At 36.3% G+C, this 13,630-nt stretch overlaps 1 protein-coding gene across 6 annotated transcripts in view; it reads left to right on the top strand.

Moving 5' to 3' along the window:
- The window catches only part of LOC106881469 (protein O-mannosyl-transferase TMTC4), a 117,766-nt gene that overhangs the window by 17,921 nt on the left and 86,215 nt on the right, over positions 1-13,630 (top strand). For 4 of the 6 annotated variants that reach the window (XM_089350396.1, XM_014931875.3, XM_014931866.3 and 1 more), the window contains exon 2: positions 10,607-10,966. In XM_089350396.1, coding sequence (XP_089206522.1) covers positions 10,635-10,966 — 332 coding nt within the window. In that variant the 5' untranslated portion in view covers positions 10,607-10,634. Of the gene's footprint in view, positions 1-1,157; positions 1,314-7,625; positions 7,702-10,606; positions 10,967-13,630 lie in introns of those variants that run through there. The other 2 variants (XM_052966926.2, XM_089350397.1) reach the window with 2 other exon arrangements.

Below are 13,630 nucleotides of genomic sequence, written 5' to 3'. Positions count from 1 at the left end.
TCATTTTACCCTCTCGTCTAATTCCGTCTCTCTCCCACCAATGCTCTCTCGGTGACGCACGTACTGATATAAGATCTTTCATACACAGGAAAAGAAAACGATTCTTCGACAGAGATTTCTACAATTTTTTTTTCCAGCAGTTTTGATTTGTAATTAAACTCTCAGTCTGATTAAATAATTATACAGTTTACTTCAAAAAGCCTCTAGAGAAACCGTTGTAGTTGTTTAACGTTGAATTTTGTAAAATAAATTATGAAGAGAAATTACTCTAAATTGTATAGCTAAGCATTTTTTAAAGTTGCACATATTAAATCTTTTACGATTAAACTTTACTACCAGATATTCTTGATTTTTTAAAATATTCTCTTTGTGTGGTGTCTCTGTTAGGCATTGGTGTGTCTGTAATCTGTACATACCCTAGTCCCATGTTTCTGATAGGCGGTGGTGTAGGGTTGGTTTCTGAGGCCTGCAGAAAAATCCAAAAAATTAGCACGTGTAATGAAATTAAGATGGTTTTTAAACTGTTTTCCCTTATCTAACATTGTCGATAAGAATGAACTATACGGATGCAGACTAGCTTATCTTTTCATGAATAAAGAGTGGGGTGGTAAAAATAAAAAAACAAAAAAACAAACTTTCTTCTAATATTTTGCGAACGCATGGTATTCGTGAGTTGAGAGCAGCTACCCTAGCCATCAAAGTTGATGTTTTTCAGTGATTATTTGTATTTCTTTTCTCCATGCTGGGGCACCGCTATGAAAGATTTAGTCGAACAGATGCCAATACTTTTTTTAAAAAAATCTGTATTCTATCGGTCTCTTGCCGAACCACACTTATAGAGACATTAACAAACCAACACCGGTTGTCTAGTGGTGGGAGGTGGGCTCAGACACACACACACACTAATATATATATATATATGCACGACGGGCCTCCACAAATTCACTCACAAGGCATTATTCGGCCCGGTGATATAGTAGAAGGCACTTGCCCAAGGTGCCACGCAGTGGGACTGAACCCAAAACCATGTGGCTACAAAGAAAGTTTCTTAATTTATATATTTTTTGGTGGGTGGGGCCAGCATATTTGTTGTTTCTGACCAATCGCAGTTTGGCCTCGATGTATTTTGACGTATTTGCTGTCCAAATTAAACAGCCAGAGAGCAGTGCGAGAGTACAACAGCCTAATCACCAAGGCTTATTTTGAGACTCAGACAACGGTTGTGAAAGACACTGCGAAATGAGCTGCTTGCTGTCAATTACCAATGTTTTTCTTCGAGGGAACAGGAGTTGAATAAAGTGCTGCCGAGATAGGTTAAGGATAAAACTTTCATTTCGTTCGCTATAAATAATCGTTTTAAGAGGTTTTTCTATTTTGGGTAAAACATCTTGCATGCCCGAAAAAATACATTGGAAGTGGTTTGTTGATAAAATTCTGTTAAAATTAGTACAGCATTCTAGTCAGCTTGTTGTAGGTCATAGATTATGGTTATAGATGTGTGGATACTTCGGTTTAGGGTGCTGTATGTCGAGAAAAAAATCTTCACTCGAAGTTAGGATTCATTCTTGATTTTCATCGCATATACATCAAAACCAAGGTTTCGATGTCAAATTATTCAATATCCCCTCCAAACTACTTGTAGCTGAAGACCGTCAGCATTGGTACTAGCGTAGCTAGAGTGTATGTCACCCGAGGCAGCCCTTCCGTTTGCCGCCCCGGACCCCACAAAAAACATATATTACCTTCAGCAGACCCAAAAGTACCGCCTGGGGCGGACCGCCCCTACGCTCCATTCTCCAGCTATGCTAGTGAGCATTGGCGTGTACTGAAAGAAACCGTGACTGCATATCATATTTGACATCAACAAGCTAAAGTAAAAAGACCAAGATGAAAGCGAAGAACCATTTTTCCACTGCTTCAATATTGATTTTGTGACCAACGAGTAATCGCTAACTTCAGTGGGCACAACTATTATAAAAATGAAAACATCATTGATAAAAAAAAACCTTAGAAATTTCATCGATAACTAAGAAATACCAAGAGGCTTGTTTCAATTAATTATGAGTAGTACCTGTTTTTCAATGCACCTCTGACAACAGGCTGTTGTTGTTTAGTTCCCAAATCAGTTCTGATAAAAAATAAATAAATAACAACTATTAAAGGCGTTCCAGCCATTACCATCCTGTCTTTTTCCAGATAGGGGGTATGTAGAGCTACGTTATCCAATATACACCACCTTTTATTGAAATGGGATTTGTCTGTTATTTCTAGCAAGTTGAGTGTACAGGCAACGGTACCCTCGTTGGCTCGTTTAATAACTTAGTGCCAATTCCTGGTTGATTTCTAATTACATTCATAGTGATCCTCGAAAAAATTATAAACATCAAAACTCTCTTTTCGCTACATCTTAAGTTGGTTCTCGTTTTTATTTGAAAACAAGTTTTGTTTGCCGAGCTCTAAGCGGTAGAACATCAGACTTTTATGAACTTAACCGAGTGAAGTTAATATGGTCAGTTTTGATTTTGAACTGGGGTTGAGTTTTTAAGTAAGCAAATTTTAGATAAAACTGAGAGAAGGCAAGATTTAAGAGTAAGGCACAGACGGAGTATCTAGAAGAAAACAAATAGATGAAATAATTGAGAATCAAAGTTTACATAGATAATATAAACACTCTACTTAATGCAGATAAACAGAGACCTTTGTGTTATCTAGATAAAGATAGAGGGGTGAAGAAGAGAACAGCTGTATGGCGGATAAATGATTAAAAAAGAAAGTAACATTGCCGAAGTTTACTGATCGGAGAGCAGTGTTTTATTTTTATTGTTTTTTTAATGGAAGTCTGGAATGTGGATGTTTTTTGGTGAGTGCATCGTCTTAGTGGTCTGAGTCCATTCTCCAGAATTTTGGCAAAATTTCGTCTTGAGTGAGTTCGCTGCTATTCACGGTCGACGTGTGTGTGTGTGTGTGATGTTAGAGTTCATCAGAGAAAATTGAACTTAGTACGTATCTGTAGGGAATTTAGGAATTGTGAAATGTGTTTGATAGTATTGAGGATAAGGTTGTGTGTTAGATATTTATTTTCCATGTACGGTAATCTGCGTTGCACAAATTGATGCAACAGAATATTTCCGAGGAGTATGCACATCCTCCTTCGAAGGTGTTGAGGTTGCTTAAAGGTTGGGATCTGATTGCAACAGTGTAGCATGCTGTCATCTGAATAAGAAGACATGCGATTAGAGGGTACAACGATCAGGTTATAATTGTCGATATTAGAGAGGGAGAAACGACGAGATACACATCACAAGTTATCAGAACACTTTCAACACGAGTTGGGTTGAAGTTGGCAGTCTGGTTTTTAGGGTTGGGTGAAGTACCATTGACTGAAAGTTTTCGTGACTCACATAGCCAAAAGCAAAGACAACTATTTTACTGTGTGACAAAGTCTTCCGAAGTATTCGTATGTGATTCTGCAGAGAAGATCACTGAATTATTTAGCTCTTTGTAGAACTATATTTTTAATCACTGAAAAGGTGCAAAGATTTAAGGTAAAGTAGTAAAAAAAAAAGTGTTTTATGAAGCTTTCTATTAATGTACATATGTTGATGCAGAGAATTTCTTGATCGATAGTTTGGAACAATCAAAGAGGTTTCCTGTTGTTTGATTGTACGACTTGTTTCTATTTCCGAGTGGAAATAAAGTTTAAAAATTTTGTGATGATGGAGATGGTGGCTGCAGCTTGAGACCACTGAGAGTGAAGCTGGAACGTAGCTTGTTTTCGGTTAAGTGGTTGTATGCATCCATTTGGTGTGGATAATGAGATTCTAAGTGAGTGTGTGTGCGTGCGTGCGCGCACTGTCGAAACAAGGAGTGCATGTGTGACTGACTTTATGCTAGTGTGCTGCTTACAGAATTGTCTGGTTTGGGGAATGGCATTGTAAAATTTACCAAAGAGTAGAGAAAGTATTGGGTGTAGATGGTGTTGGGTGGTAAGGACTGATTGAGCTGTATAAATTCTTGTCTCCGAGGGACGTTGAAGGGGGGCGGGGCGGTGTGTTTGTCAGTGCTTATTTCAGCTTTCTCAGCATTAAGCAGTTGAGAAACAGTTAGCTTCGGCTACGAAATATTAGCCTTTTGTTGATCGTGTCCACTAAATGGTTTCTTAGATGCATCATTTTCACCTCTAGCAAGTTTGCACATGTTTGCAACTATACACTTCTTCCCTCATCTTCGTGTATCAACAATACGTTAATCTCTCATTATTTCATATTCTGGTTAACTTCCACTCATCTCATCCAACCTTTCATTTTCTTGACGACACTGTGCTATCGGGCATGACAGGACCACATACACACATACATACACAGGTAACAGTCTCGAAGAAATGTAGATAAAACGAATAAATAAATGAATAGAAAATTCAAGTAAACAGGCAAAAGCACAATCAAACTCTTTGTCAATATGTACATATACATATACACAAGAAAACAGTACATTCACAACTAAACATACATATGTAAGCATGCACACACGCACAATACACAGCCACGCGCACAGATACACGAAGCATAAAGCGGGACACACTGAAGTAGAAAAACGCATACATACAAGCAAGCATAAGAGACACACACATAAAAGCAGGCATATAGGCAAATAACCAGACACATACTTACACACACAAAAGCACACGGAAACAGATGGACACGCGCGCGCGCAACGTATTTCACTCAAACACCATCACATACTCACACATCCTCACGCGTTCTCACTCACACGCAATTCCTTCTTCTCATCCGTGCACACTCTACAGAAGTATATTTCTATGATAATTACAGTCCCCCCACCCCCTTCCTCTCAGTCTGGTGTTTCTTCTCCCGACACAATTTAATTATGAAAACTCTGACTGTCTGCTTCTCTCTCTCTCCTTCTCCTCTTCTTTATGTTTCCAAGCCACTCTTCCGAAAATATTCCAAGTATCCACGCTATTTGTTATCTAAATCATACACACGTACACACGCAACACATCGATATTCGTTGTAGCTTTCACTAAAGGTTATACTAACATGATTTCCAGAGGCTTTCTATGTTTTTAAACAAGAATCCACTGCCACGCTCCAATATAGTTTTCTTCTTCTATTCCTCCCCTCCCCTCATCTTTATATCTACTCACCTTTCTGTCTCTCTTTCTCCCTTCTCTTTATCCCTTCCTTTGGGGTTTACCCGTACTTTCTTCCTACTTGACGATCAAATATCTTACTCTTAAACCACTTAACTCACTATTTAACACTCCATTTAAGCTTACTGGGTTTTGCTTCTTCAAATAAATTCACTTTCTGTTTTACCTTGGTTAATTGTACGTACGTGGAGGTTGAAATACTAAGTTTTCTCCGACAACTAATCCTTAACAGCTTGTTTGTTATTGTTTAGAACCATATCAATCGTGATCGAATTAATCTATGATCAAAGGTTTCCGGACAAAATACCTTGCAGTATTTGTTCCGGCTCTTTTCGATCTAAATTCAAACCTCGGTAAAGTTGACTTTGCCTTTCATCCTTTTGTGGTCGATAAAATATAGCGTTAGTGAAGTACTTGAGTCAGATATAATCGACTGTTCCCCTCTTCTGAAACTTGTAGCCTTGAGCTTATGTTAGAAACGATTATTTTATCTATTTTTGTCAGAGTGTATCTAACACTGCGTTAACTAATATGTCCAGCTTTTAAGATTGGGGGTTTTATTTAGGAAAGATTTGAATGCTATTTTTGTTATATGATTTGGTTTGGAAGAAGGGGCAGTTAATGCAAATGATAGTCACCAATGACTGTTGTAATTTATTTCTTATTGAATCACTACAAGTTGATAACTTATGGGAATATAGACTGGGAGACAATTCCAGAAGGATGATGTCTATGGGAAGGGTCATAATAAGTAATTAGCGGAAGATCTAAGGGGCAGACATAATATGGGTGGCAAAAGGAGGAGTGATGACGATTCAAAAATGGCACAAGATCTACTAACTCGGATGAGCAAGAGACTGGGGTGGAGAGAGGGAGAGAGGTACGTATTTGTGTCTCAGATCTTGATGTGTGTCGATGGCCAACTGGAAGTTTGACAGCAGTGGCTTTTGAATCTACGTAGAATATGTGGATACACATTGCTTAGCTGATAGGGGAGCAAGGAGGAGCGACCGCCCCCCACCCCCACCCGAGCACTTTTTTCAAAATTGGCACCTTTTTCAACCATTTAAAAAAAAAACTCTTTAGTTCACTTGTACGATAAAAGTTGAATGTTTTTTTTTCTTTTTTGTTAATCGCATGGCCTTGGAAAAAAACTATCTGGGATCAATATTTTATTTGACCAACCTCCCGTATTTTTGAACTGTCTATTCAATCTCCTGTGATGTGTGTTGGTGGCTGCTGACATCTGAAGAACCAAACCAAACCCTGACGTCATAACCACTCAACACTGGACTATCCCGTGGAGTTTCGTCTTTTTCACATCACACATATATCGGTAGATGAAGTTTCATTCATAATGGCATTGTTATTGAAACATGAAATTAGTGAATGTAGAATACAATTATGTAATATAACTAATGAAATATTTCACGTAATATAAGAGAAATGAATTAAAAATTGTTTGGCATGTGTCATGGCGCCTTTTTTTTTTTTTCGATTTGCTTGCTCCCCTAACTTTAAAATCTGACTTCGTCTCTGGAGATGTATCTAAGACGAAGAGAGAGAGAGAGAGAGAGAGAAACACACAATTTGTGCTGGGGGATGGACTAAACATTGCTTATAGGCCTTATGTTTGTCACCCTTGCAGCAAACAGTCTGTTAAACTATTTGAAAAAGTTCAAATTTCCCATTTAGGCACAGACATACTCTCACACTTATCCCACAATGTCATTCTAAATATAAACAATAACCTCATTGAAATTTCAAAGCTATGAGATAATACATGAGTAATTGAAAACCATGTAAATAAATAAGCATTATATTTGACAGAGTAATCTAAATGCTAAAGGGCCAAACAGAAGGACACATTAGACTTTGTCGCCTTTGATTCACAGAAAGACTGGATAGTCATTACTGAAACACCTCTGATCATAAATCTACTCTATCAGAACTGAGATGGTACTAACCAGCAACTAAACAAGCTGGTTTGAACATGCCATTATTCAATTCTTATTTAATTAGTTGAATTCATCATGTCTCATGTGTTGTGGAGGGAAATACCTTAATTAATTATTTATTCCTAATTAAACTATTTCCCTGTAATTAGTATTTACTCTCATATTTCATGTGTTACATAACTAGTCACACTTGAAATATAGAGTCTTCAGAGGAGTAAAGTGAGGAATACATGAGAAAGAAAATAAATGGGTTGCATGCATGGCTGTGTGGTTAAGTGGTTTCCTTCACAAACACATGGTACTGGGTTTAATTTCATTGCATGGTACCTAAGACATGGCCTCTTTCATAGCCTCATGTGGGGTAACACCTGCAAGTGGAATTTAGCAAATAAAAACTGTATAGAAGCGTGGTATACATGTGTGTCTGTGTGTGTGTATTGCTTCTTTTCATTCATTTGTTTTTGTGTCTGTTTTTCCATGCCATCATAGGTTAGCTGAATATATTATTGAGGCAGCCATTGCTTTACAGCTGAATGTACTTCATAATACCAACCCTTACCTGTTTTTCAAGTAAGGAATCTCTTATTCTATGTCTTTGAAGGCACAGAGCCAGTAGATGTTTTTTTTTTTAACAGAAGAAACAACATCAATGCCTTCCTGTTGCCATTCCTCACTTGTTTCCAAGTAAGGAAATATTTCCCCATGGCAAGATATGTTTTTGAAGAATATTGGAAATGGACAACACTGCTTGCATAACAGTGATACTCATTTACAGCTATCACATGATGTCAAAACAAGGACACACAAACACACACACACACACACATACATATATGTATGTGTGTGTTTATATATATATATCGTGAAATTGTGATGGCACCTGTGCCCAGCGTCGCCTTCCTGGCACTTGTGCCGGTAGCACGTGTAAAGACATTCAAGCGAGATCGTTGCCAGTGCCGCTGGACTGGCTCCTGTGTAGGTGGCACGTAAAATACACCATTTTGAGCATGGCCGTCGCCAGTACCACCTGACTGGCCATCGTGCCGGTGGCAAGTAAAAGCACCCACTACACTCTCAGAGTGGTTGGCGTTAGGAAGGGTATCCAGCTGTAGAAACTCTGCCAAATCAGATTGGAACCTGGTGTAGCCATCTAGTTCACCAGTCTTCAGTCAAATCGTCCAACCCATGCTAGAATGGAAAACGGACATTAAACGACGATGATGATGATATATATATATATATATATATATATATACACACACACATATAAAGGGTTGAACAGAAAGAACACAACAAGGAGAAAAATTAGATGAAAGCAAAGCAAATGGAAAACTAGAGGAAAACTTAATGGATGGGAAATTTAGGTAAAAATACGATACATGGAATATTTGCAGCTGATTTCCTTGTCAGTCAGTGATCCCAGATATAGTGGTTTGGGTCATTGACTGATGAGGAAATCAGCTGCAAATATTCCATGTATCGTGTTTTTGCCTAAATTTCCCAACCATTAAGTTTTCCTCTAGTTTTTCATTTGCTCTGCTTTTATCTAATAATTTTTCTCCTTGTATTCCTTCTGTTCAACCCTTGATATATCCATGTAGTGCAATGTGCACCCTGTTTGTTTACTTTATATACATATATATATATATATATATATATATATATATATATACACACACACACACACACATATACATTTATGTATATATATATATATATATATATATATTTATATGTTAATAAACACGTTGTACCGAACGCGAGGGAAGGCAACTCTCGGAGCGAGCCTTTTAAAATCAGACTCTGAGTCTGATTTTAAAAGGCTTGCTCTGAGAGTTGCATTTTAGCGCGTTCGGTGCAATGTGTTTATTATGGTAGTTTTTGACTTTAAGAGTCCCCTCTAGCGTGAGGCATTTATGTATAGTAATGCCCTTAAAATAAATAAATATATTTATAGGGAATAATTAATGAATTTTTCCCTTATGAGGTTTTTTTCATGCTAACTACTTGATAAATTCTTATAAAGATTTTATCCTATATTTGAAATATATATTTATATATATATATATATATATATATATATATATATATATATATTGATATGTGTGTGCACATGCATATATGTGTATGTATGTGTGTGAGTGTATGTTTGTGTGTCCTTGAGTGTATATTCTCACACACATATGTGCACACAAGTTTCTGCTTACCACATCTACTCATAAAGCTTTGATTGGCCCAGTAGAAGACACTTGCCCAAGAAGCCATGCCATGGGCCAGAACTGTAAACCATGTTGTTGAGAAATAAACTTTTCCACACAGCCATGGCTGTGACTATATAGAATAATAAAATTGTTTAAAGAATAAAATATCCAGTAATGATAACTGCATGAGAAACAATTGCAGTTATTGTCTTCCTATATGGGCAGCCTCAGAAACAGCTGACAAGAATCTAGAGTCTATTTGAAATTAGGCTACAGTTCTGATTCACAAATATTAATGCACATGTCAATACTTTTAATTAAAATCACCATATTCATTTTCAAGTAATTTCTTCCTTTTACAGTTGCTATTCGTTATCATTTATATATTTTTTTATACAATAATTAATGTGAACTAAAATACTATATGAAGAATTGATGCAGCACGTTTTGTGTGTGTGTATGTGTGATAGAAGAAGTACTAATTAAATATTCTATTTCACATTGAGCCATTTCAATATCAACTAATGTAAATTCATTCAATTTTCAAATTGGTTATTAATTTGAAACATAAAATTTTTAAAAAAGAGATAAAGGATGCTACTAGTTAATTGGTATTTAATTGGTTTTTAAAATTAATTGAAATACAACTAATGTCATAGAATTGAGAATGTGGTGAGGTTTTTAGAAGTTTTGGTTGCTGTATGTGTTTGTTGTTTTTTCATCTTTGTATTTAACTTTACGATTATAAGTTTGACTTTCATCTTAATTGCTTTCACTTCTGATCTGCTGTCTTTACTAATTTATTCTGATTTATTTATTTATCTTCTTCCGCTTTTGTTTACTTGTTTCAGTCATTGTACTGTGACTATGCTGGGGTACTGCCTTCAAGGGGTTTTTTGCTGAATAAATCGACCCTGGTATTTCTTTTTCCTTTTAAGTCTGGTGCTTATTCTGTCAGCTTGTTTTGCTGGACTGCTATGTTATGGGGACATAAATAAACCAACACTGGTTTTCAACTGGTAGTAGGGAGGGCAGGGGTCAAACACACACACACACACACACACACACACACATACACATGGATAATGAATGTTAAATGATGATGATGATACACATACATACACAAAAGTTTCCATCTACCAAATTTACTCAAAGGCATTGGTCGGCCTGAGGAACTTGCCCAAGGTGCTATGCAGTGCAGAGCAAGCTTCTTCACCATCCAGCCATGTCTCCACCCATTTATATATTTATTTATTTACTTGTTTGTTTTTCAGATTCTATCATGTTTCCTTTGGTGTCATCATGAAATCTTACAAAAATGGAGTAAATTCACACACAAATTCTAATTCTCACCATGAACCAAAATCTGTTTTCACCTGGGATGAATGCTTACCCATACCAAGGCTTTCATTCATTCCAGCAGCCACCATTGTCTTCATTTTGGCCACAGCCTGTTTCCTTAACAGTATTTCAGGCCATTTTGTTTTTGATGACTTTGAAGCTATCTTGAACAATAATGATCTCACACCAAATGAACCTATTGGAAATTTATTTTTTCATGATTTTTGGGGCAACAAACTCAATTCTGACTCCAGCCACAAATCATACCGTCCATTTGCAGTTCTCACATTCAGGTAAAGCAATTTTCCAATTGTTAAGTGCATGTTAACATATAGTATTTGCCAGCATATATAACACTTTCTCCCATAAGATGCAACTTTACTTTACAAGTCTATTTTGTGGAAAAAAAAACAAATTTAACCCTTTAGCATTCGGATTATTCTGTTGAATCTAATACTTATTTATTCACTTTGTTTTGGAATTAATTATAAATTATCTTGTAGCTTCCAAATTCTGATGATGTGGTAGTTTATTTTTATAATGACATTGCAAGGTAAGTGTAAGGAGACAGGTTTGACTAGTCTGAACATAAAGCAGGTGGAATATTTTGGCTGAATATGGCTGGTTTAAATTCTAAAGGTTTCATCAGGTATTCATATACTCTGTATCCTATTTGTAATACAATTGCATGGCAATTTTTTGTTATGTTTAAGAATGAAAAAGCATGTCAGGTCATTTTTACCTTTCATTCTTACAAGTTTGATAATATCAGTTAAGTACTGGTTTGATGTAATTAGTTAGCCCTCATCCACACTAAAATTGCTAGTATTGAAGCCAAATTAGAATCAATAATTGATTATTATTATCATCATCATCGTTTAACGTCTGCCTTGCATGCTGGCATGGGTGGGATGGTTTGACAAGAGACAGCCAGGCAGAAGCCTGCACCAGACAGACTTCTGTAACTGTTTTGGCAGGAGTTTTACAGCTGGATACTCTTCCTAACACCAACCACTCAGCAGAGTGGACTTAGTGCTTTTTACATGGCACGAGCACAGGTGAGGTCAGTTTTGACAAGGTTTTTACAGCTGGATGCCCTTCCAAACACCAACCAGTTTACAGTGTGGACCGGGTGCTTTTAAGTGGCACATACACTGACAGGATCACCGAGTACTTGGAAGGCAAAGAAAAAAAAAACTTTGGGGAAGGGAGGGGCATTGGAGGAAGTCATCTTGATGAAAGGTTATAGTGTCTTGCTGTTATACAGGTTATACAGGTGTCTTGCTGTATGAGGAGGTACGAGGTTACTCAGTGAGAGAGAGAGAGATCAGGAATAAAGACGGAAACAGGTGTGCTGCCACAACAGCATGAACTTCAGTAAAAGTTCATGATGACATATTTAATTCATATGTTCATGTTAAAGTATTTAATTTAAAACTAATTTTTGAATAATTCAGTTCACATTAACATGTTTAATTAAAGTCAAATAGAAATAGTTATGTGGTGATGTAAAAATGAAAAAGCAATATTAATGAATAATTAAATTTTTCTTTCATTTTTGACAAATATGGGAGACAGCTCCTGTCATGTTTCAGTCTTATTATCACCTCATCAAACTTAACTGTTACTTAACACGGTAGTGATGTGAGAATCAGTAAGTACACGTATAAGACTATACACCTGTCAGTATAGAGAAATAAAATTGTTTAAAGAATAAATTACCTGGAGCTGACATCTGTATGAAAAAACAGTAATTAAGGTAATGTTAACACATTTTATGTAGTGGGCATTAAAAAACTTTTATCCTCTAAAACATTCCAATTTTCAAATACTTTTACATTTTTTAATTTAATACAAAAATGCAAAATTAAAGTTTTTTTTATTATTCCAATACATGACATAACAATTCCTTGGATTCTGGCCCAGTTCTTAGCAAATAATAATAATAATAATAATAATAATAATAACAATAATAATAATGATGATGATGATGGTTTCTTTTATTTGCCACCAGGGCGAAGGATGAGGGGACAATACAAAGACAGACATAATATGTGGGGGTTTACATATAACAGAATGATAAAATAAGAAGTATACATGATATATATTAGAAGAAGGGAGGTATACATAGTATATGACACTAGAAAAAGAGGGGGGAAAAAGGGGATCATGATGGGATCCCTCTGATTCAGGATGATCTCTAGGGACAATCAAGGACCCCCACCATCTAAGATCACTCTGAGTACCAAGGATGAGAGCTCATTCCAATTTCTTTCTTCCGACTCACAGGTCTGCACTGAGAGCGGTATCATCCACTCTTGCCATTTTTGCATCTTTCACCCACCTTTTGATAAATTCACTCGAAGGCAGCCCCTTCTTCCTCTCCACCCACACTTTCCTTTTCAAGTGAAACTTGAAAAAGTCGATGAGGGCTTTGCCAAAGAGGAAAGTTTCCGTCATCATTCCTTTCAGCCTAATAATTAATTATAATAATTCTTTCTAACACCTGAAATTTTGGGGGAAGAGGCTAGTCAATTACATCAGCCTGTGCATAACTGGTATTTATCCATTGACCTCAGAAGGATGAAAGGTCAACCTTGGCAGAATTTGAACTCAGGTTGTAAGGACAGACGAAATGCTACTAAGCACTTAGTCTGGCTTGCTAACAATTCTGCCAGCTTGCCACCTTATATTATTATTATTATTATTATTATTATTATTATTATTATTATTATTATTATTATTATTATTATTATTATTATTATTATTATTATTATAATAATAATAATAATAATAATGATAATGATAATGATGATGATGATGATGATGATGATGATGATGATGATGATGAAAGGCCTGAAATTTGCAGAGATGGGGTAAGTCAATCACATCGACCCCAGTGTTTAACTGATAATTATTTCATCAACCCTGAAAGGGTGAAAGGCAAAGTCCATCTC

This window comes from Octopus bimaculoides, chromosome 4 (assembly GCF_046866305.1).
Source record: "Octopus bimaculoides isolate indiv1 chromosome 4, ASM4686630v1, whole genome shotgun sequence".
Taxonomy (NCBI): domain Eukaryota; kingdom Metazoa; phylum Mollusca; class Cephalopoda; order Octopoda; family Octopodidae; genus Octopus; species Octopus bimaculoides.
This window is presented reverse-complemented; position numbering and strand designations above follow the sequence as displayed.